Source organism: Equus caballus, chromosome 7, assembly GCF_041296265.1.
Source record: "Equus caballus isolate H_3958 breed thoroughbred chromosome 7, TB-T2T, whole genome shotgun sequence".
Classification (NCBI taxonomy): Eukaryota; Metazoa; Chordata; class Mammalia; order Perissodactyla; family Equidae; genus Equus; species Equus caballus.
In genome coordinates this window covers 55,562,450-55,586,489 of record NC_091690.1, presented here as the reverse complement: position 1 = coordinate 55,586,489, position 24,040 = coordinate 55,562,450, and the positions used below count along the sequence as shown (strand labels likewise).

The window sequence follows — 24,040 nt, the reverse complement described above, 5'->3', positions numbered from 1 at the left end:
CATGTGTAGCACAATAAAATCTCTCTCTATGCCTTGTGGATGGTTAATGAGAGGCATACACTAAGAACAGAGTCCACTAGAGGAAGGGAAGATTTATCAATCCAATAATTTCACTGCGTTAATATCTTCCAATAATTTTGTTTCACACGATTTTATGGTGAGTTCAACTAAGATATACCTACCTGATACCATTGCACCTAGAAAATTTAGTTTAAAAAATTACATGATTCCCAGTCAGACAGGATTGTTGGTATTATGGAGGGAAATTTAGTTGTTTTTTTTTTCTTTTTCTTTTATCTAGCATAATGTAGACCTACCTTGGGAAATGAGAACTTCCTTTGCTCAAGGGCTTAATGAAGTAGTATATTTGACCTTAATAAAAAGATAATATCTTATATGTGTATTGTGCTTTATAGTTTATGAAATTCTTTAGGTCAAAATACATGACTTCAGAAATGTGACCTAATGTGAACTTTGTCTAGGATCTTAATCATGCAGGTAATAACATGTTTTTAAACTGGGCAGGGCTAAAATAATCATACTTACCATTGATTTTCCAGGCGTGACTATCTTCTTATAGACGTGTACAATAGGGAAGACCTAGAGAAATCGTTTCTTGGTAGCAACTGCAAGTTTCATTTTTCCATTACAGATAAATTTCAGATTTTTTCCCCTGTAAATCAATATATTCAAAGTAATTTCTTCCCCTTGCAGTCTGATTTAAAAATACTATATAAAATTGATATTTTAAAAATCCACCTTACTGATTATTTGTTTCGGAATAAAATATGTACGTTTGTTAGCAAACCAAAATCAAAAACGGAAAAACTGAGCGCCACCCACCGCCCATGCCGTTTCTCTTTCAGGTATTTTCAGGCTGTTTTGTTCCACGTTGCACCACTTCGCCAGAGGCATGAATCAGATATACGAGGTCAACAGCTGTGGCAACAAGGACCCTTCTGAGCAGCCGTACGGGATGATAAGAACCTTTTACATCGCCGCTGAAGAGGTAGAATGGGATTATGCCCCTAACAAAAACTGGGAGTTCGAAAAGCAGCACTTGGACGCAGGAGGGGAAAGGTACCACAGGCGAAGCCGCCGAGTCTCTTGGGTGGGATTGCACATGCTCTGTGGACGTTTATCAAATGTGGAAAACTGAAAATGCCCTGGTTTTGTCTGGACAGTTCCCACAGACGGAGACTTTTATTTACGAGCACAAAAGCTTAGGGAAACTGCCCATCTCTCCCCCAGAAAGGGAGTCTAAAGTTGTTTTGAGGGCACGCTGGAGGAAGGCTCAGTACACCTCCGCTAGCGGGGGCTGGTTCCAAGCATGGCTGTCGGACTAACGATGGGCGTTTGAGGGAGAGTCTAGAGGGAAAAGGTTTAAGGAAGACAACAGGGTGCAGCGGGAGGCAGGGATGATGTGTAGATTCGGGGTGAGAACGTGGGCTGTGTAGATTGAGGACCGCGGGGAAGGGGAACTGAGGATGGGTCATTGATAGAGCGCTGATATGGTGGGGGACAACCAAGGAAGGGTCGGAGGCCATTGCCTTGGCAGAGGTCCCCGAGTTGGGGTTGAAAGAGCAGATCTCCCTGCTAAGCCTCGTACCTAGAAAGTCCGCAAGATTGACCCTCCGGTGACAGCGCGGTCAGGCAGCGCTAAGCACTGAATCAGCAAGGCGCAGCCGCAAGCAGGCTTGTGAGCACTGGTCCTTTATCGGCCCTAAGCTCCCCGGGCGCACTGGGGTGGAGTCAAGGTATAGAGTCTCAGACCTGCAGACCTCTTCCCCCAAGGTCAATAGCCCCCACTTCACAGCAACCATCGGCTGGAGTATCACTGTCCCTACTGCAGACGAGAAGACTCGGTGCACAGAGTTCGGTTGTCCAACTAGTCACTGGCAGAGTTAGAGTTGGACATAGACCTTTTGAAGGATAAATCTGAGTCCTCACCCCATGCCAGGTTGACCGTTGTCCTGTTCCTCTTTGTTCGTTATTATCACATCCCCACCCTCACCTCCTTCTCTATGGCTAAGCCACACACAAACTCCTCTACATCCGACTATCCCTAACCTTATCGTGTTTGGTTTCCCTTCTTACTTGTTGGCCTGTTTCAAGGGTTTAGACTCCTGGAAAACATAGTACAACCCTGCCACCTTATGGATAAATGAAGAAATAAAGTGACTCCATTTTCAAAAGATTTGCCTCAAGGACAGGACAATTTAAAATTAATTCGATTATTCACCAATCCAGTTGTTAAACCAGACACCCCTCTCTTGCAAATACAAATCCCTGCTGCCAATACAAGTTAAAGACTGATGCTGGTGCAGTGGAAAATGAAATAAATACTAATTTGGCCTTTTCTAAACTGATTGTTTCATTAAAAGGCTGCCATAACTAAAGAAATAATTGTGTAGTAATTTTGTCACATGTACAGTCTCAAGCCCGTGAGTGTGTAAGAAATATAGCCTTCATTATTTTCTTGATACTCAGTGTAATTTCTGTTTTAGGTCCCCCATCCCTCTGGGCTGGCAGGATGTTCTATCTTCAGTCTTCTGGGATGTCTCCCAAGTGACACAGAGTAATGGAGGGTGCCAGGTGTGATTGCACCCTGCTCCTGCCACTCTGGATATTGCCCATAAATAAACAAAAGCAAAGTGAAATGATAGCATGTTCACATATTCCAAGTACAACAGATCTGTAGATAAAAACGCAGTACAGAATTGAAATGACAGGTTATTAGCACATCTGTGGTACCTTTGTAGATAAGAGCCCAAGAGCAAAACGCCTTTTCTGCACCCCAGTTGTTATGCCTCTGCCCTTTGACCCAAGGTCAGAGCATGGGACACATCTGGTTTTCAAACCACCTCTCTGTGCCGGTTAGCCCTGAGACATCTATTGTCCTGGTCAGCACAGACCCTCTGCCTTACTTTGGGACCTGGACGTCCTTCCCTGGGGCTTCCTAACACACTGGGAAGGCCTCAGAATCCCAGAAAGGCAACAAATGGGACCATCGGTTCAATGACAGAGTTTGTACAGTAGGAGGGGATTTGAAAACAGATTAAGTTGCAATAGAGAACTAACGTTGTATTCCTAGTACTCCTGAGCTTGTGGACTGATACTCATGTAATTTAACTAACCTGGGATTCGAAATAATAGCTGTCATGTATGGAGCACCCACCACGAGCCAGGCGTTTTGCTAGGGCTTTTCCAAACCCTATCTGATATGACCCTCATAACACACTTGACCCATTTCATCAACTTTGACTCAGCATCTCACACGACATCCTAGTGAGACGATGATAGGGCAAATGATTACATGGTACTTAATATATGTCTCATGCAGTGCTTTACAGATCTTAACTCGTAATCCTCACACCAACCCTAGCAAGTAGGTGCATTATTGTCACCTCATTTTGCAGAGGAGGGAAGCTGGAAAACAGCAGAGTATGGCTCTAGAGTCTGTGTTTGCCACACCACACATGTTACTAGGACTCCTGGAAAATAAAAGTAGAAGAAAAATCCTCTTCCCTTGGAAAGCATACAGTGTAGGGTAGAAGGTGTATATACATTTGTTAAATACCTACTGTGTGCTAGGCATCATGAAAAGTGCTGGTGAAACAGTGCTGAGAAAAGCAGACAAGGTCCTTTCCCACACAGAATTCATGGTCCCTGGCGAAGACACTAGAATGAGCATACTGAGTGAGGCAACCACTATGGGAGGGGGAGTGCAGGGTGCAGAGGGAGCTCACAGCAGGAGCACACAGCCCCGTCTGGGGGGAATGGTGGAGAGAGGGTAGGTGGTCAGGGAAAGTAGTCTTTGAGCTGGGATGTGAAGAGTAGGCCAGTTGAAGAGTTAGGAAGTTTGCTTTTGGCACACATAAGGCCTGGAGGTGGGGAGGGCACATGGGGTTCAAGAGAATGAATGCTTAGAATGACCCAGACAGAGACTGTGGGGCCCAGTGATGGGAAACAAGGCTGGGGAGGTTAGCAAAGGCAGGTAGGGAAGGGCTGCGAGAGCCAAACTGAGGAGTTGGGCAGTGGAGGGACATAAGAAGGTTTTCCATAACGACCGACTTGGTCGAATTTATAGTTTATGCACATTCTGCCTGCAGTGTAGAGAAAAAAGGGAAGGGAGGAGGATAGGTGGCAGGGAAAATGATTAGGGATAATTCTGGTTAATGCAGGTAAGTGACGTACGTGGCTTAGATTAGAGTGTGGGCAATTTAACAGTGGGAAATGGAAGGATGTGAGACCCACTATATTTTGGAGATAAAATTGACAGGGTTTTTTCTTTTTTTTCTGTCTTTTGCGATGATCTATCTCAGTGATAGATTAAATATGTAGTTGATCCTCATTATTCACAGATTCCATATTTGTGAATTCGCCTCCTGGCTCAAATTTATTTGTTACCCCAAAATCAATTCTTATGGTGCTTTTGTGATTGCTCACAGAGATGCATAAAGCAGTGAAAATGTTATGTCACCCGATGAGCACGTTCCCAACTAAGGTCAAACAAGGCCTCATTCTGCCTTCCTGTTTCAGCTCTCATACTGTCGATAAGGATCCTTTTGGTGGTTTATTTAGAGCCACATGTTTGGCTGGTCTTTTTGCATTTTGGTGCTTTTCAGGTGATTTTGCTGTTTAAAATGGCCCTCCAGCATAGTGCTGAAGCACCGTCTAGCGTTCCTAAGCACAAGAAGGCTGTGATGTGCTTTATGGAGGAAATACCTGTGTTAAATGAGCTTGATCAGGCATGAGTTATAGTGCTGTTGGCCATGAATTCAGTGTCAATGAATCAGCAATATATATTATATAAGACATCTTTAAACAGAAACACATACAAAACAAAGTTATATATTGATCTCTTACTGAAAATATTGTGGCCAGAGGTTAGAAACCTGTATTCCATTAGGAACAATGGTTAAGTATTCATTAATTCAGTGTTTGTGGTGACTTTCTAGAACATAACTATTGTGAGTGACAAGAATCAACTGTATCCATATTTTTATACGGGTATATGCATAATACACAACCCACAGACTTTCTTGAGCTCTTTCAAAGTGGAAAATCATAACAAGGTATAGAGTGATACATATGATATCTGGAGGAATGCTGGGTGGTAGAGTGTGGGTGTGCATGTGTGTGCATGCATGGGCGTGTATGAAGTTAGTTAGTGACAAGAAGAGAAGTGCAACCTCAAGAGGATCTTAGGAGTGTCTAACTAAGGCTGGCCGCATTCAGCACCCAGCAGGGCTTTAGAGCAGTGGCTCCCAAGAGTAGACCATGGGCTAGTTCTGTGCTGCCCACATCAGAACTCCCGGAGGCACTTTCAAATGCAGATTCCTGGCCCCACTCCCAGAGAACCCAGTGAAGAAGGCCAGGTCCTCAGGGAGACCCTGATCGCAGCTAGGTCTGGGGAGCACTGCTCTGGAGAACCCCCAAATTACTCAGAAGCACTCAAGCTTTTTCTACCTTCTGACAACTTTAATTTCTGGTGCTTCTGATTTGCAGACACGGAGATATATTTATGAACCACACTGAAAACTGGATTGGCTCTCAGTACAAGAAGGTGGTTTACAGGGAGTACACCAACGGAGAATTTGTGGAGATCAAAGCCCGACCACCGCGAGAGGAGCACTTAGGCCTGCTGGGTATGGCACCGATCTCAGCCGTGCACTGCCAGCCCCAAGCGTGCACACACACACACACACACATCCTGTGAGACTTACACCTAAGAAGGGAGGCAGGAACAGAGGAGCTTGACTACATTCATCCAAGTGTGACATCTTTCTGCTCTCCCATTGTCAGGGAGCACGCTGTGTGCTCGGCTCACCTAGAGAATCATCATAATTGGACTACCAGATAACGTGAAAACAGGAATCTGTATCATCAGGCAGTCTAACCAGAACCTGTTGTCCTGAAGTTTCTTTCCCACTCTCCGCTGAGCCAGGAAATTTTAGTTTGAAACAAATTGATGCCTCAGAATAGCAGGCAGAGTGTCTGTATAATTTCTTCAAGGTCTTCAATTACCCATGCACAGGGCTGTAACTATATGCCATAAAAATAATTCTGACAAAAAAGGAACCCCTTACATGAGAGGAGTGCTAAGGAGCAAAGGCCTGCTTTCAGTTTTGGAGGTGCTAACTCATGGCCTTCTCAGAACCGACTCCCCCTGTCTGATGCCCTGGGCTGCCTGATCTGGTGAGCAGATAAGCTCTTCCTGCTGACCTGCCCCACTTTTCTTCACCTGGGAGTCACCAAACCTGACCCCGTTGTGAAGATAAGATCTTAAGGCAGAGGGCTATTCTAGACAACATTTTGAAATCCATTCCCATTTTTAAATCACAAGGTAACTTACATTAATATTATGGCTTTACACAGTGCTTCTTAATATTGAAATAGGGCACCATGACTGCCAGCTTGATGAATTATTAAATGCCCCACCCAACTTCCCCTACATCATCACCATCTATTAACACTGGCGTGCAAGCTTGTTTGTCACACCAAATGAGTCATCCCTGGTGGGAACATTCCTCCTTTAGAGCCATGTGTCTCAACTGAGCTCTGAAGAAAAGGTGCTGGTCCTGCCAAGGAGGCTGAATTGTCCCCCAAAGAGCTCTGGTGTGGGGCTGTTCAGTAAAACGACACAAACGAGTGACTTCATCAGAGGCAAACCCAGTGGCACTGCAGCCAGGGGAGCGGGAGGCCCACCCATTCGTTTTCTGCAGCTCAGGAGAGGCCTGTGCTCCTGAAGTTGCAAAGGGCAGGCACATCTCCATTCGTGACTGCTCCCCGTGACCTACCAGGCCATGAATCGAAGGCATTCGCTCTTACTCACCTGTACAGCAAGGCACGTGCAATTTAAGTGGGAGTTAATACACAAATAATGATTTTAATGTATGCATACGCATGCACCTATCTGTAACTATACCCAAATTTACTGTTTAAAAACATGCCTATAAATTTCTTTTCTAGTTTTGTCATTTTTTAAAAAATGAGCATTTTTCAAATACTTTCTGATTCATACTGAATATTTTCTTCCAAAGATAATAATAGTCCAAGAAATTTTAGAATTTTTTTTAGGCCTTTAGAGGTCTTGGTTTGAATCAGTGAAGAATGGACAGGTGTGGTCAGACCCCTACCATGACTCTATCTCCCTGTGAATGCAGAATACCGTAGATGCCCAAGAACACAAATAAATAGGGCTCAGGTCTGAGGTGCTTCCACAAAGGAGTCTGTTTCCATCCTCCTCAAAGCGGGGCCTCGTGAAGACCAGAGTGTTTGATGCTCTGTTAATGTGGGGTGTGAGCTGGGCAAACTGCATTTATGTCACATTCTGGGCACCAAGAGGTGAAAAGCACCTGGCATGGGTGAGGGGTGTCCCACTGTCATGCTGGCACAGGCCTCTCCAGTGGGATGTGGACCCGAGTGCCACTGGCACCCAGGCTGGTTGCTTCTAACAGAATTATATGCACGTGAGAAGCTGAAGAGTTTCTCTTTCTATGTCTCATCAAGGTATCTAGATACTGAGGGGCAGCACTGGACATGCATTAGTGAAATGACTCTGTTGATCAGAAATCAATATGTAAATGTTTCAGTTTTGTTCTTATCTTTCAAATCTGTTTTTTACACATTATTTCATTGGATCCTCATTATTATTATTATACCCATTTACCAGATAGTGAGCCATTTCAGACTTACCAAAGATTACACGCAGAGAGATTACAACTGAAAGTCAGTGTGTCATGTGGATATGGCTTTTCCTAGAGATCATGTCAGAGCAGTAGTAAAAATGTAAGCACTTATTGAGTACTTACTGTGGTTCAGTGCACTGAAATAAGCACTTTACATACATTATCTTATTTAGTCCTTACTGTAACCCTATGAGAAAGGTGTTATTAAACCCATTTTACAGATGAAGAAATCGAGACTCAGGCAGGCCTTGACTTACTCAAGCCTTCTCTAATAAGTGAAGGAGGCAGGATTTGAAGCCAGATTGGTCAAATTGCTGAACACTCTGTGATATTTAATACTAGACAATATCACCCTCTAAAGGAAGTACATTAATGAAGATGCTAATCTTTGTTTCATTTTGCCACGCTACCTACATATAAATTACATCAATGTTGAAAAGAGCAACGATAATGCACACAGGCCTGTGTTTTGCCTTTAGGCCCAATGATTCATGCTGAGGTGGGCGACTCCATCCTGATCGTGTTTAAGAACAAAGCCAGGCAACCCTTCTCCATCTTAGCCCAGGGTGTGGAGATCATGGATAGTGGGAAGCAACTCCAAGTGCCCATCACAAAGCCAGGTAAGTTATTACGGAGATCTGGTCTGTCCTGATAAGGATGCCAGACTCAGCTCTTTTATGATCTCTGTAGGGTCTTGGAGAGCTCATCTTAATGTCAGTGTGTTCCAGCCATCGCCTAGTCACCCCCAATATGAGATCATAATTCCTCCAACGACCAAGTGTTTACGGAGTTTCTAGGGCAGCATGAGGGACCTGAAAGGGTAGTAAGACATCAAAATAGTTCACACAGATTGAATGTTAGTCTTGTGCCAGGGGCTGTGCTTTATATTTTTAAAACAACCATGAAAGTCATTTATCCTTACAATAACCCAGCTAGGCAGACATAGGCGTATTTCATTGAATCTGATACCAGTGATTACAATATCCATCATTATTTTATCCGTTACTAATAAAAGAAAAAAAAGGCCACCAGTTAAACCTTAACATGCTACTGATTGAAAGCGCATCCTAAATTCAGTTTTGTTAAAATGTGAAAAGTGTGCATCTTATAATTGATGAAATATGATATTTTTATGTCCAGTTAACAGGTGATGAAGCACAGAGGGGTAAAGAACTTGACCAGGTTGTACGTTAGTAATGGTGGAACCCCAGTTTGACTTCAGAACCTGAGTTCTTAACCACACATTTCTCTTAAGATGGTTAAAATGAGTTTGAAAGAAAAAAAACCAAACCAAGGTGAATCCTTTTGGTTACATAGCAGATTATACAGGATGACACTCTAAGTGGTGAAAAATTTCAGGAATGTATCTGGAAGTGTTTATAAAACTTTCAGGGAAGGAAATCTCATGAAGATTGATTGATAAATTACAAGCAATTAGGGAAAGCTTTATAAAGGAGGTAGAACTCCAGTTGGGTTTTAAAAGATGCATAGAAGGGAGAGAAGATCTCACAATTTAAGGGGCTTCTCATCACATTTACGCATTTGAAGTGCAGTTGTAATAAATGTCAAGAGCCACTGTGACCTTCAATTACGAACTTGACAGCAACCATAGATATAATTATAGGGGAGTTATATTCCATTTTACCTCTTATGTATAATAACATTATAATGCTTAGCACTACAGATATTATAATAAAGGTCATATAAACTTAAAAAAATTAAAGATGCATAAAAGGAAGAAAAGAAAACAATCTAATGCATCACTAGAAAAAGTCAGCATAGTACCTATACAAGGATGGGGTTTGGGGATGGACAATCTTCATTAGCCACTTTTCCAACTTCTCCTGCCTCTCCCCACCCCACCGCATCCCCTGTATCAGAAGCCTGTGTTTTGCTGCTTCAAGAAACTTCTCATGAACTCCTAAATGTCTATCCATAGGGAAATAGTTAAGCAAATTTTGGAATATCCTTACAGTGGGCTATTTTGCAGCCATTAAATGATATTTAAGAAGGTTCTAATGTCATGGGAAAGACTTGTGGCATCATGTTAAGCAAAATGTAGAAGAAAGACCAGAAGGGAAATAAGCCAAAATGTTAGTGATGGTTATATCTTCATGGTGATATTTTGAGTAGTAATTGGGTGAGTGTCTTTTCGACCTCACACTTTTTTGATTTTCTAGATTTTCTATAATGATTGTGTCTTGCTTTGATGAAGAGGGAAAGAGGTTTTTTTTTTTAAAGATTGGCACCTGGGCTAACAACTGTTGCCAATCTTCCTTTTTTTTTTTCTGCTTTATCTCCCCAAACCCCCCCGTACACAGTTGTATATCTTAGTTGCATGTCCTTCTAGTTGTGGGATGTGGGATGCCGTCTTAACATGGCCTGATGAGCGGTGCCATGTCCGCACCCAGGATCCGAACCGTAGGCCACTGCAGCGGAGCGTGCAAACTTAATCACTCGGCCACAGAGCCGGCCCCGAGGGAAAGGGTTTTAAATGGGTCAAAAAGGCCATTAAGTAAAGTTATTCATTTTTGATGGTTGAAAGTGACTCTGGAGGGAGCAAGAAAGGTGCCAATCAGGCCCTCATGGGGGCTTTGGTAGGGCTGTGGGCAAGCCGGGGTGATTGCTCACAGGCTGTTGTACTGACGGTGAAGACTGGCAAGGGACACAGCTCCTCTATGCTGACTGGCATTCAAAGAGTCCTTGATATGGATGCCATGGGAGTGGGGAGAAAAATGATTAGAAAATGGCAAAGGAGCATTTTCCTTATTGGAACTCAAAGGAAGAGAATCCCCACAAGGGTCTCTGACAAGGCTGAAAGGTTTGGGAGAGCCCAGGGATTGGGGATAGGAGCAAGAAACTAACTTGAGCAGGATGTCTAGGCAAGTGGGAGAAGAAAGGTTAATCTGGGCATGCATGAGATAAGAGCCAACTAGCGTCATAGGAAAAGTAAGCAGCTTCTATCAAATTTCTCCTTCTTCTTCTTTTATTAAATAACTCAACAGACATCTACTGAGCATCTTCTTTTTGTTTAGAGCTGTGCTCCCCATTGGGGTGAACAGTGGAATGTTCCAAATTTAATAACACCACCCCTGTAGCCACTTGCATTTAGGAAGCTAAATATCAGCAGTTTATCTTGTGATTAACAAGGCATAGGTGCTATAATGAAACCTAATGGAAATTAGACCTGAAGTTGTATTGCCAACCCACTGGCATATGACCAAATGTGGAGTAAAGTTCCATGGAAGCATTACTTTTGTTTTGCTTTGTGGCTCACATTCAGCTATAGGTTATTTGTCCCATTATGGTGGGAATGGGACACGGTTCAAACGGAAATAATGATTTAAATGTGACTTTTGAGACTTTTACAATGTGATTGTCTCGCTAATTTATGTGAGTTTATTTATGATTCCTCTGTAAGACTCTGGGTCAGCCACAAAAGATACATAGATGTGGTGCCTACACACAGGGACTGCATATTTGTTGTTAGTATACATACAAATGAACATTTTATTGACTGCCTTCCGTGGGAGGCACTATCCTAGATATTTTATTTCGTTTAATCTTCACAACAATCTGAAAACTGGGATGACTAACTCACTTTATAAGTAAGGAAGCTAAAGGCCAGCAGGGTTAAGTAGCTTGGATAAATAGGGTAAATAGGAAGTCCTAAGTCTTTCTGATTATCTCCGGTTCTAACTAGATCTCACCGGCCTGCACATTAGAATCACCTAAGAAGCTCTAAAACAATACTGATGCCCTAGTCCCAGACCCCAGATTCTCTGATTTCACTGGTTTGGGGTGAGGCCTGAGCAGTGAGAGCTTACCAAACTCCCTGATGGTTCCATAAGAAGCCAAGGCTGAGACTCACAGTAACTGAAGTGTGTTCAAGTATAGCTCTTGGGACGGAGATACAAAATTTGAGTAGAAGAAGCAGTGAGGTATAAAATGTCTGCATTTCCTGAAAAGACATCAGGTGACAATAGAAAGGGCAAACTAGAGGGAAGGCTGTCATCTGAAATGAAAAATCTGCCAGTTTGAAACTTCAGAAAATCAAGATACGAGTTTAATGGGAACATTTCTAATGAATGGATAATTCCCCCCAGCAACAAACACTAAGCAAAATACATAAAGATCTGTTTGTATTTCTTCAGGCAAATCATCTGGAACAGGTGACACTAGTAAATTCTGCCTATTTCTTATTTATTTCAGGAGAAATAAGAACTTACAGATGGAATGTCCCTAAAAGATCCGGTCCAGGGCCATCTGACCCAAATTGTATTCCATGGGTTTACTATTCAACAGTAAACTTTGTGAAGGTAAAGTGAAGAGAGCAACCATAATGCTTAAGTAATATGGCTCTCAGTTGACTATTCAGGTTATTACAATTCTGTGGGTGTATGTGAAGTGGTGTTTAGGGTTTAGGGCAGGGGTCGCAAACAACGGCATGTCTGTTTGTTTACATCATCCATGGTGGAGTTGAGTAGTTGAGAAACAATATGGCTGGCAAAGTAAAAAATATTTAGCATCTGACACTTTACAAAAAAGGTTTGCTGACCTTTGATCTATAGAGGGAAAAACCAAATCCCAATATTTCAATTACGAAATTTAGAACTTGCAGTGTAGTTTGGAGCAAAAGAGGATATGTAAGTAGATAACTATAAAATAAAAATATATTTTAATATAATTTACACCAGGGTTTTTGATGTGTGAAATATGTCATTTTAAAAGGCATTATCACAGCTGTCAGGGCCCAGGAAAGATGGCACACTCCAAACATGGTAACTGAAATTACTAACTATTTGAATGATAAAAAAGCTAACTTTACGTAGAAATTAAAGTCAAAGATTTAATATTGAATTTGAGTCAGATATGTGTGTGTAAAACAACTAATCTTTAATTATATGTCATAAATCAAAGTCCAAAGTAAAGTCAAATCCGATATAAAACGTAAGCATTATCCATTATTAAAAAAAAGTAAAGGATTATCTTAACCTTTCTCTTTACTAATAGATGGCTGCATTAATGTCCTTGAGTTGTATTGGATAGTGCAAGAGTTCAGGAGAGACATACAAGACGCTTGAAAAAATAAGCTTACCTACTGGAATTATGGGAAACCTACATGTATTTGTTTATTCCTTTGTGCATCCCAACAAATATTTATTGAGCACTTGTGATGTACAAATGACCCCACCAAGTTCTATGAGGGATGCAAATATTCTTGCCTTTAAGGAACTTAGAATCTTTGGGGGAAATAATACATGTGCACACTCATAATTATAATACAACTCTGATTTTGGTGAGTTCTATAGGAGTGCAGAGCTATATAGAAGGCATTGGAAAGAGAGTCTAGAAAGAGAGAACATTATGAGCAAAGCTGAAAATAGGAAAGTAGAAAGTGTGTTTGGGAAATCTTGAGAGTCCCATTGGCGATCCTATAGGGTACAAAAGGAAGCAGTGGGGGAGCTTAAGCTAGAAAAGTCCATTGGGAGAGCCCACAAGGGGCCTGAGTACCTGTGGAGGATTTGTATTTTATTTAGTAGGACTCTCACTGGAAAATCACTGAAGACTTCTAGATATGGCAGTGAGGAGTTTAATCTGATAGAGGTAAACAGGATGGGCTGGAGGTGAGGTGAGCCAGAGACCAGAGAGGAGACAATTGCTAGTCCAGGGTGAGGTGTTAAGATCCTACACTAGAAGGGTGGCAAATGGAATGGAAAGGAAGTCACACGATGGAGGGGCATTGTGAAAGGAAACAAAATGTATGATTTGACAGCAAACAAGATGGGACAAAGTGAGGAAGAAGGAGAAGTTAAACATTGAAATCAAGTTTTCTGACCTAAATGACAGTGAAAATCACAGTGCTATTAACAAAAGTTGAGAATTCGGAAGAAGGAAATGGTTTGAGGGAAATAATAAAATTCATTTTAGAAATGCTCAGTTGTTTGAATTGTTGCAGGAAACACATCCAGGAGGACTCTCTAAGGAGGCAACTGGAAATGTGGCAGTTTTTCCTCAAAGAAAGTTCAGGGCTGAACAACTTGACATGGAGGTCATCCATGGTCCCATATCATTTATTAATCACCCTGTCCACTTTTACCCATAGAAAGTGGAATATAAGCATCTGTATAGCTATAAATACAGTCTCACTTGAAAGCAGACAGGAAAAGAAATAAACATTCATTTATTCAACACACCTTCTATGTACTAGATTCTGGGCTATATTCTGGAGACTTAGTAATGAATGAATGACAGTCTCAGCCTTAAGGAGCTCATTTTGTGGCAAATTTTTGGGTATACTCCAAAATTTTCATAAAGATCACCCAGATTCTTCTTATTTCGTGGTCAATAGTCTTTTTACAATGACTTTCTTACTAGCACCTAATCTGCATTATTTAGTTATTTAACGGTTCTTCTAATTCACTTTATTTTTTTTTCAGGATACGTATAGTGGTTTGATGGGTCCTCTGATTACATGCAGAGAAGGAGTGTTGAATGAAAAGGGAAGAAGAAGTGATGTTGACTACGAATTTGTTCTCTTGTTTTTGATATTTAATGAGAATGAATCTTGGTATCTGGATGACAATATTAAGAAGTATCTCAATAAAGATCCACGAGATTTTAAGCGTACTGACGATTTTGAAGAGAGCAACAAAATGCATGGTATATCAGAGGTTTAAAAGAAGACCCTTGTTGAGATAAACTCATAGAGCCTGCTCTAACTGTAGGTGGTCCCCAGCCTCCTTCTCTGAGACTTTTCCCATTTCAGGGGCACCTGGAGTGAAGAAATCCCTTAAAGCTTTCCCTCATGGGGAAACAGCCAAGCCATTGGTTGGCTGCCACCAAGGTTTATTGAGGCTTTGGATCAACTGTTTAGAGATCTCTATCTCTGAATGCTGAGCTCCCTAAGCTATAAGACTGTGAAGTAATTCTTAAAAAGTGAATCATCACTGATTGGTATATTTCTGTAAGAACACACCACAATTTCTAGTTGATCAAATTTAATGGCCTGTTTTTTTTCCAATTATTTTATTGGTTTATTTTTTCAATTATTTTAATAATAATTTTTTTCAATTATTTATTGAGATCATAATGGTTTATGACATTGTATAATTTCAGGTGGACATGATTATTTATCAGTTTCTGTATAGACTGCATTGTGCTCACCAATAGTCTAATTTTTATCTATCATTATATATATGTGTCCCTTTACCCCTTTCACCCACCCCCCAACTCCCTTCCCCTCTGATACCCACTAATCTGTTCTCTTTATCCATGTGTTTATCTTCCACATGTGAGTGAAATCACGTGGTGTTTTTCTCTCTATTTCACTTAACGTAATACCCTCAAGGTCCATCCATGTTGTTGCAAATTGGACAATTTTGTCTTTTTCATGGCTGAGTAGTATATACATATATTTCACATCTTTTTAATCCATTCAGCAGTTTATGGTAACTTGGGTTGCTTCCATGTCTTGGCTATTGTGAATAATGCTGCAATAAACACAGGGGTAGGTAAATCACTTTGAATTGTTGATTTCAAGTTCTTGGGATAAATATCCAGCAATGGGATAGCTGGATCGCATGCTATCTCTATTTTTAATTTTTTGATTACTGTTCTTCATAGTGTTTTCCATAGTGGCTGCACCAGTTTACATTCCACCAGCAGTGTATGAGGGTTCCCTTTTCTCCACATCCTCTCCAACATTTGTTATTTTTTGTCTTGGTAATTATAGCCATTCTGATGGATGTAAGGTGATATCTCATTGTAGTTTTGATTTGCATTTCCCTAATAATTAGGGATGTTGAACATCTTTTCATGTGCATGTTGGCCAGCAGTATATCTTCTTTGGAAAAATGTCTACTCATATCCTCTGCTCATTTTTTTGATCAGGTTGTTTGTTTTGTTGTCATTGAGTTTTTTGAGTTTTTAATTTATTTTGGAAATTAACCCCTTGTTGGATATATGATTTGAAAATATCTTCTCCAAGTTGGTGGGTTGTCTTTTCATTTTGTCCGTGGTTTATTTTGCCTTGCAGAAGCTTTGTAGTATGATGTAGTCCCATTTTTTTATTTTTTCTTTTGTTTCCCATGCCTGAGTAGACGTGGTGTTTGAAAAGATGCTCCTAAGACTGAAGTCAAAGAGTGTACTGCCTATATTTTCTTCTAGTTGTTTTATGGTTTAAGATCTTCAATGTAATTGAAGTCTTTAATCCATTTAGAGTTAATTTTTGTGTATGTGTAAGATAATGGTCTAATTTCATTCTTTTGCATGTGGCTGTCCAGTTTTCCCAACACCATTTATTCAAGAGACTCCTTTCTCCATTGTGTGTTCTTGGCTCCTTTGTCAAAGATTAGCTATCCATAGATGTGTGGTTTTATTTCTGGACTTTCAATTCTGTTCCATTTATCTTTGTGTCTGTTTTTTTCTGCTAGTACCATGCTGCTTTGATTACTATAGCTTTGTAGTATATTTTGAAGTCAAAGATTGTGATGCCTCCAGCTTTGTTCTTTTTTCTCAGGATTGCTTTAGCTATTCAGGGTCTTGTTATTCCATATAAATTTTAGATTTCTTTGTTCTGTTTCCGTGAAGAATGTCATTGGGATTCTGACTGGGATTGCAGTGAATCTGTAGATTGCTTTAGGTAATTTTTTGGGAGGTTTTTGATTACTGTTTTAATCTCTTTACTTGTGATTGGTCTATTCAGATTCTCTATTTCTTCTTGATTTAGTTTTGGGAGGTTCTACAAGTCTAAGAATTTATCCATTTCTTCATGTTATCCAATTTGTGGAATATAGTTTTTCATAGTATTCTCTTATAATCCTTTGTGTATCTGTGGTATTTGTTGTAATTTCTCCACTTTCATTTTTAATTTTATTTATCTGAGCCTTCTCTTTTTTTTTCTTAGTGAGTCTGGCTAAGAGTTTGTCAATTTTGTTTATCTTCTTAATGAACCAACTCTTAGTTTCATTGATCTTTTCTACTGTTTTTATTTTTTTTCGGTCTCTATTTCATTTATTTCTGCTCTAATTTTTATTATTTCCCTCCTTCTGCTGACTTTGGGCTTTGTTTGTTATTCTTTTTCTATTTCTGTTAGGTGTAGCTTAAGATTACTTACTTAAGATTTTTCTTGTTTCTTGAGGTGGTCCTGTATTGCTATGAATTTCCCTCCTAGAATTGCTTTTGCTGCATCCCACAAGAGTTAGTATGATGTATTTTCACTTTCATTTGTCTCCAGGTATTTTTTATTTCTCCTTTGATTTCTTCATTGAGCCAATGGTTGTTCAGTAGCATGTTGTTTAGTCTACATATATTTATGACTTTCCCAGCTTTTTTCTTGTAGTTGATTTCTAGTTTCATAGCATTGTGGTTGGAAAAGATGCATGATATGATTTCAGTCTTCTTAAATTTATTGAAGTTTGCCTTATTTCCCAACACATAGTCTATCTTTGAGAATGTTCCATGTGGACTTGAGAAGAATGTGTATTCTGCTGTTTTTCGATGGAATGTTCTATATATCTCTGTTAAGTCCATTTGGTCCAGTGTTTCATTTAGGCTCACTATTTCCTTGTTGACTTTCTGTCTAGACAATCTATCCATTGATGGAAGTGGAGTGTTGGTGTCCCCTACTATTATTGTGTTGCTGTTAATTTCTCCCTTTAGGTCTGTTAATAGTTGCTTTATATACTTTGGCACTCCTCTGTTAGGTGCATATATATTCATAAGTGTTATGCCCTCTTGGTGGAATGTCCCTTTTATTATTATATACTGCCCCTCTTTGTCTCTCGTTGCCTTTTTTATCTTGAAGTCTGGTTTGTCTGATACTAGTATGGCAACACCTACTTTCTTTTGTTTGTCATTTCCTTCACTCTGAGCCTGTGTTTATCTTTAAAGCTGAGGTGTGTTTCCTGGAGGCAGTATATTGTTGGGTCTTCTTTTTTAATACATCCAGCTACTTTGCGTCTTTTGATAAGAGAATTCAATCCATTTACATTTAGAGAAATTATTGATTTATGAGGGCTTAATACTGCCATTTTATCTCTTGTTTTCTGGTTTATATTTTGTGTTTTTTTCTTCCCTTGTATTCCTGACCCCCATTTCAGTTCTGTGGTTTTCTGTGATGGTTTTCTCAGTTTTCTCTTTATTTTTGATTTGTGTCTCTGCCCTGATTTTTTGTTTAGTGGTTACCATGAGGTTTGTATAAAAGATGTCATAGATTAGATAGTCCATTTTCTCATAGCCTCTTGTTTCCATTAGCCTAAGTAGGTTCCATCCCTTACCTCTTCCCCTTCTAAGTTATTATATATATATATATTTTTTTTTTCTTTTTTTTGAGGAAGATTAGCCCTGAGCTAACTACTGCCAGTCCTCCTTTTTTTGCTGAGGAAACCTGTCCCTGAGCTAACATCCATGCCCATCTTCCTCTACTTTATATGTGGGATGCCTACCACAGCATGGCGTGCTAAGCAGTGCCATGTCCGCACCCAGGATCCGAACTGGCAAACCCCGGGCTGCCAAGAAGTGGAACATGCACACTTAACCACTGTGCCACCAGGCCGGCCCCCCTTCTAAGTTATTGTTATCACAAATTATTCTGTTTTGTCTTGTGAGTTTATGATTAATATGAAGTGTTTATAGTTATTTGTTGGTGCTTTTCTTCCCTTTATGTTCTATGTTATACTTGTTTGCTAACCTTTTCTGATAGAGAGCTGCAATTGTCTGATTTTGTCTCTTTATCTCCCTGCTCAAGGCTTTGTAAACCTTTGCCTTTTTGTTTCAGGTATGAGGTCATCCTTGATCATTTCTTGTAAGGGAGCTTTAGTGTTAATGAACTCCCTCAGCTTTTGTTTATCTGGGAAAGATTTTATTTATCCATTGTATCTGAATGATAGTTTCACTGGATAGAGTATCTTTGGCTAAAAGTTTTTGTCATTCAGTATTTTGAATATATCATTCCAATCTCTCGTAGTCTTTCAGGCTTCTGCTGAGATATCCACTGAAAGCCTGATAGGTGTTCCTTTGTAGATTATTTTTCACTGCCTTGCTGACCTTAATATTTTTTGTTTGTCATTTACTTTTGCCAGTTTTACTATTATATGCCTTGAGGTCTTTTTGCATTGATGTAATTAGGAGTTCTATTGGTTTCATGTATCTGTAAGTTCAGTTTTTCCCCCAGGTTTGGGAAGTTCTCAGCTATTATTTCTTTGAACAAGCTCTCTGCTCCTTTCTCCCTCAATTTTCCCTCTGGAATACTTATAATCCTTATGTTGTATTTCTAGTTAAGTCAGATATTTCTGAAAGAATTTCTTCATTTTTTTTCTTAGTTCTCTCTCCTCCACCTGAAGCATGTCTATATTTCTGTCCTCTAAATTACTAATTCTATCCTCCATAATGTCAGCTCTGTTTTTGAAGGTTTCTAGATTTTTTTTTTTTTTTATCTCATTCATTGTGTTCTTCATCTCCAGAATTTGTTTGGTTTCTTTTTTTAGAGTTTCAGCTGCCTCCATTACAAAATTTCTATTTTAATGTGTCTATGTTATTTAATTCTATGTAATTTAAGGCAGTTTTTTTAAAGTGAGAGTAACGTGTTCTAATTGAAAAATCTATACTCTCGCCAATATCTACTTTTGACCAAAAGTATACAGAAAGATAGGCCTTTCCCAAGGTCACAAAGCTAGTTAACTGCTAACATTGATTAGAATATAATAGCCTGGGGCCAGCCTGGTGGTGCAGTGGTTAAGTTCACATGTTCCACTTTGGCAGCCTGGGTTTTGCTGGTTTGGATCCTGGGTGCGGACATGGCACCACTTGGTAAGCCATGTTGTGGCAGGTGTCCCACATATAAAGTAGAGGAAGATGGGCACGGATGTTAACTCAGGGCCAGTCTTCCTCAGCAAAAAGAGGAGGATTGGCAGCAGATGTTAGCTCATGGCTAATCTTTGTCCAAAAAAAAAAAAAAGAATATAATAGCCTGATCTCTGATTCAGCTACTCTTTCCCTTATCAATTTTGCTTTCTTCTCCCAAAAGTTTTTTAGTATGCTCTCTTTTTTTAATGAATGTAACTCACTTGGTTGTGTCATGATGCACAAAATAAAAAGTTAGTAGAAACCAGAGAAGTGAGAGACCCATCGTGTCAACCCAGCTTGAGCTTGGTTTGGTCATTGTAAGGTCATGGGTTCAGCCTATGTGAAGATTTCCTTCTTCTGGAGATTCAGCCAGGCTCAAGAACTTGCTCCAAACTAGTTCTCAGAAAGTGAAATATTAAGGAAATAGCTTCTAACTCATTCAATTTTTATTTATATGAACTTGATTCTCTGTCCTTTAGTCCACTCATCAGTTGAATGGTATAAACCTGGCTTCTTTACAAACGAGTCTGTAATCCACTTCATAGAGAGAATGTGCCAAATAAACAAGGATTTCTTAGTAATCTGAATTTGGGGTTTAGAACGGTGGGGACATTGGTAAATGTGAGTGAGATTTTTACATGTTTATCCAGCAAATGAAAATATTGGTGACCTACAGATCTTCTTGAACCATTTCTAAAACCAGATTAAGTAATGGGTGTCTTCTCACTAATCAAAGGTTATTTTCTTTTCACCTTTCTAGCTATTAATGGAAAGATTTTTGGGAATCTTCATGGCCTCATCATGAATGAAGGTACAATGACAAACTGGTACTTGATAGGAATGGGAAGTGAAGTGGACATACATACCATCCATTATCATGCTGAGAGCTTTCTTTTCAAAGTAAGTATAAGGAACATGCTTTGGGGAAGACTTTCAACTAATAGATTCAATGCATTTCCACTGTGAAATAAGAGAGTTATTTGACAATAAGCCTTGTGAGGGGTGATGGTTCATCTTAGAGAATGGAATAGAATAATGTGGTTATGCCTTTCTCCTGGTATATATTGCTTAATATGTACATATATTTATTGTGCTTGTAGAAAACTCTCCAAGCTTCAGATGAGAGTTTTCTCACCAGTTACATGGGGATAATTCTGACCACTCTCGATTATGCTGTTAATATTGTATATGCAAACACCCATAGTATTTTGTCTCTTTTCTTCTCCCTTCCTTTTTTTCTTTCCCTTTCCATTTCCCTTTCTTTTCTATGTGATTAGCCAACAGAATAGCCCTATCTAGTAAAGGAGATATTTCAAGCTTTGGCTTGAGCCTAAAACTTTATCTTGACTTTTGCCCTAGTGAGCTAGGCCAGACCATGTGCAGCCTCCTGCCTTTCTAGCATCAAGCTGTACCATATGGGTAGTGCTGGCTGCATAGACAGGCACCTGGGGAGCTGCTTAAGAAACAGATTGCCAGGCCCCACCCTAGACCTGCTGATTCAGAATCTCCAGGCATAAGGTCCAAATAGTCTGTCATCTCAGGTGCTCAGTGCAGTCTACAAGGAAGTAGACTAGAAAAGAATAATCACATCTTATCTGTGGGGAAAACCTGCATTGGTCTTTTTCTAGTTATACAGGAATAAACAGTAACTTTAATAAAACATCTAATATCTTTTCCTCTCTGTATATTGAATTCAACATAGTTTAAGACACAAAGTATTAGCCTGCAATGATTATATTTTCACATATTAGATGGCTATGCTGCTTTTCAGAACTTGACTTTTCCACCTACATTTAAAAACTTATATTAAAATCTAATAAAATTATAAAAATTATTTTATATGAAATTATAAAAATTATTTTATATACATACAAAATTATTTCCTATCCATATAAACTTAAAAAATAAAGCATAATTTACATGGAATAAAATTCACCCTGTTTAGTGTACAGTTCTGTTTTGATCAGCACATACAGTGATGTAACCAACACTGATCACAATATAGAACACCTCTATCACCCCCTAAACTGTCCCCATTGCACCCTCTAGAGCGAGCTGCTTCCCCATGCTTAACCCCTGGCAACCACTGATCTGTTTTCTGTTTCTACAGTTTTGCCTTTTTCTGAAATGTCACGTAAATAGAATCGTACAGTCTGTAGCATTTTGAATCTGGCTTGTTTCATTTAGCGTAGGCATTTGAATTGCATCCATCCTGTTGTGTATATCAATAGTTTGTTCCATTTGATTGTTGAGTAGTATTCCGTTCTATGGATATACATATTACAGCCTGGTTATTCATTCCCCAGTTGAAGGACATTTAGATTGTTTCCAGCTTTTGGTTATTACAGTAAAGTCATTATAAACATTTGTGTACGTGTTTTTGTGTGAACCTAAGTTTTCATTTCCTTTGAGAAGATACCTAGGAGTTAGACTGGTAGGCCATGTGGTAAGTGTATGCTTAACATTACAAGAAACTGCCAAATGATTTTCCGCAGACCATTTTGCATTTCCACCAGAAATGCATGAGAATGCCACTTATTACACATCCACATTGGCACTTGGTATTTTCCATTTTTATTTTATTTTTGCTTTGCCATCATGTTAAGTGTGTAGTGGTATCTCATTTTTTATTTGCATTTTCCTAATGGCTAATGATATTGGCGTCTTTTCATGTGTTTATTTATCATCTGCCATCTGTAAACCTTCTTTGGTGTAGTGTCCAAATTCTATGCCCATTTTTTAATTGGGTTGTTTATTTCCTTATTGTTGAGTTTGAGGGCTTAATCTATTCTGGATATAAATCCTTTACCAGCTATGTGCTCTATAAATATTTGCTCCCAGTCTCTGGTTTACCTTTTTGTTCCCTTAACATTATCTTTCAAAAAGCAGAAATTCTTAATTTTGATGAAGTCCAACTTTATGGATCATGCTTGTGGTGTCATATGTAAGAATTTTTTGCCTAACTTAAGGTCACAAAGGTTTTCTTCTAGAAGTTTTATAGTTTTAGGTTTTATATTTAGGCCTCTGATCCAGATAATTTACATATATTGTACAAGGTTTATTTTTTGCATATAGATGTCCAATTGTTCCCTCCATCACCATACATTGAAAAGACTACCCTTTCTCCCATGGTGTCAAAATCATAATGATCATATATATGTGGCCTACTTCTGGGCTTTCTAATCTGATACATTGATCTATATGTTTGTCCTTTCTTGAATGCCACACTGTCCTGAAATCAGGTGGTGATAGTGTTAACTATTATAGATCTTTGCCTTCCTATATAAATTTTAGAAACAGCTTGTTGATTTTGATTTAAAAATTCCTTCATGGGGCCGGCCTAGTGGCGTAGTGGTTAAGTTCATGTCATCTGCTTCAGGGGCCTGGGGTTCACAGGTTCAGATCCCAGGCATGGACCTAGTACTGCTCATCAAGCCGTGCTGTGGTGGCATCCCACATAACATCAAGGAATGTTAGCTAAAGGCCAATCTTCCTCACACACACACACAAATCTTCCTGCTGGGGTTGTGATTGGAATGGCATTGACTCTATACATTGGTTTAGGGAAGAATTGATATCTTAACAATATTGAGCATTCCAATCTATGATCATGGCATATCTGACTATTTTTTAGATTTTTTTTTATTTCTTTCATAGTGTTTTATAGTTTTCAGCATACAAATCTTGCATAGATTTTGTTAGATTATTACCTAAGTATATTATGGGTTTTGGTGATAGTGTAAATGATACTGTTTTCATTTCAATTTCTAATTGCTCATTGACAATTTCTAATTGCTCATTGACAAATATAATTGATTTTTGCATAATTGATCTTGTATCCCACAACTCTGCTAAACTACTTCTAGGAGCTTTTTTGTAGATTTTGGGGGGATGGTTTCCTACGTAGACAATAATGTTGCCTGTGAATAGAGACATTTTATTTTTTTATTTTCAAATAGTATGCCTTTTATTTCTTGCCTTATTGCAATGGCTAAGACCTCTACTATACTGTTGAATATAAGTGGTGAAAGTGGACATCCTTGCCTTATTCTTAATCTTAGGGGGAATGCATCGTCATTCACCATTGAATTTAAACTTAGCTGTCGGTTTTTAGTAGATCCTATTACCAAGTTGAGGAAGTTTCCTTCTATTCTTGGTTTGCTGAGGGTTTTCTTTTTTTATCATGAACAGATGCTAAATACTATCAAAGGCTTCTTCTGCATCTATTGAGATTATCATATTTCTCTTCTTTAGTCTATAGATGATTTTCTTTAGTACACTGGTAAATTACAATGATTGATTTTCAAATGTTGACCCAGCTTTGACAACCAGCTTTGAGAAAAATGTTGAACCATAATGACAAACACCAGTTGCCATGATGCATTATTCTTTTTATATATTGCTGGATTCAATTTGCTAGTGTTAAGGAATTTTGCATCTGTGTTCATGAAGAATATTGGTTGTAGCTTTCTTTTCTTGTAAAGTATTTGTCTGGTTTT

At 39.2% G+C, this 24,040-nt stretch overlaps 2 protein-coding genes across 4 annotated transcripts in view; both read left to right on the top strand.

Annotated features, from left to right (window-relative positions):
* HNRNPM (heterogeneous nuclear ribonucleoprotein M) overlaps positions 1 to 24,040 on the top strand; it is a 357,001-nt gene that overhangs the window by 101,871 nt on the left and 231,090 nt on the right. The window lies entirely within an intron of this gene.
* The window catches only part of HEPHL1 (hephaestin like 1), a 77,227-nt gene that overhangs the window by 50,135 nt on the left and 3,052 nt on the right, over positions 1 to 24,040 (top strand). For all 3 annotated transcript variants that reach the window (XM_014741930.3, XM_023645560.2, XM_070273167.1), the window contains exons 12-17: positions 867 to 1,080; positions 5,512 to 5,651; positions 8,174 to 8,314; positions 11,907 to 12,013; positions 14,135 to 14,357; positions 20,302 to 20,441. In XM_014741930.3, coding sequence (XP_014597416.3) covers positions 867 to 1,080; positions 5,512 to 5,651; positions 8,174 to 8,314; positions 11,907 to 12,013; positions 14,135 to 14,357; positions 20,302 to 20,441 — 965 coding nt within the window. The remainder of the gene's footprint in view (positions 1 to 866; positions 1,081 to 5,511; positions 5,652 to 8,173; positions 8,315 to 11,906; positions 12,014 to 14,134; positions 14,358 to 20,301; positions 20,442 to 24,040) is intronic.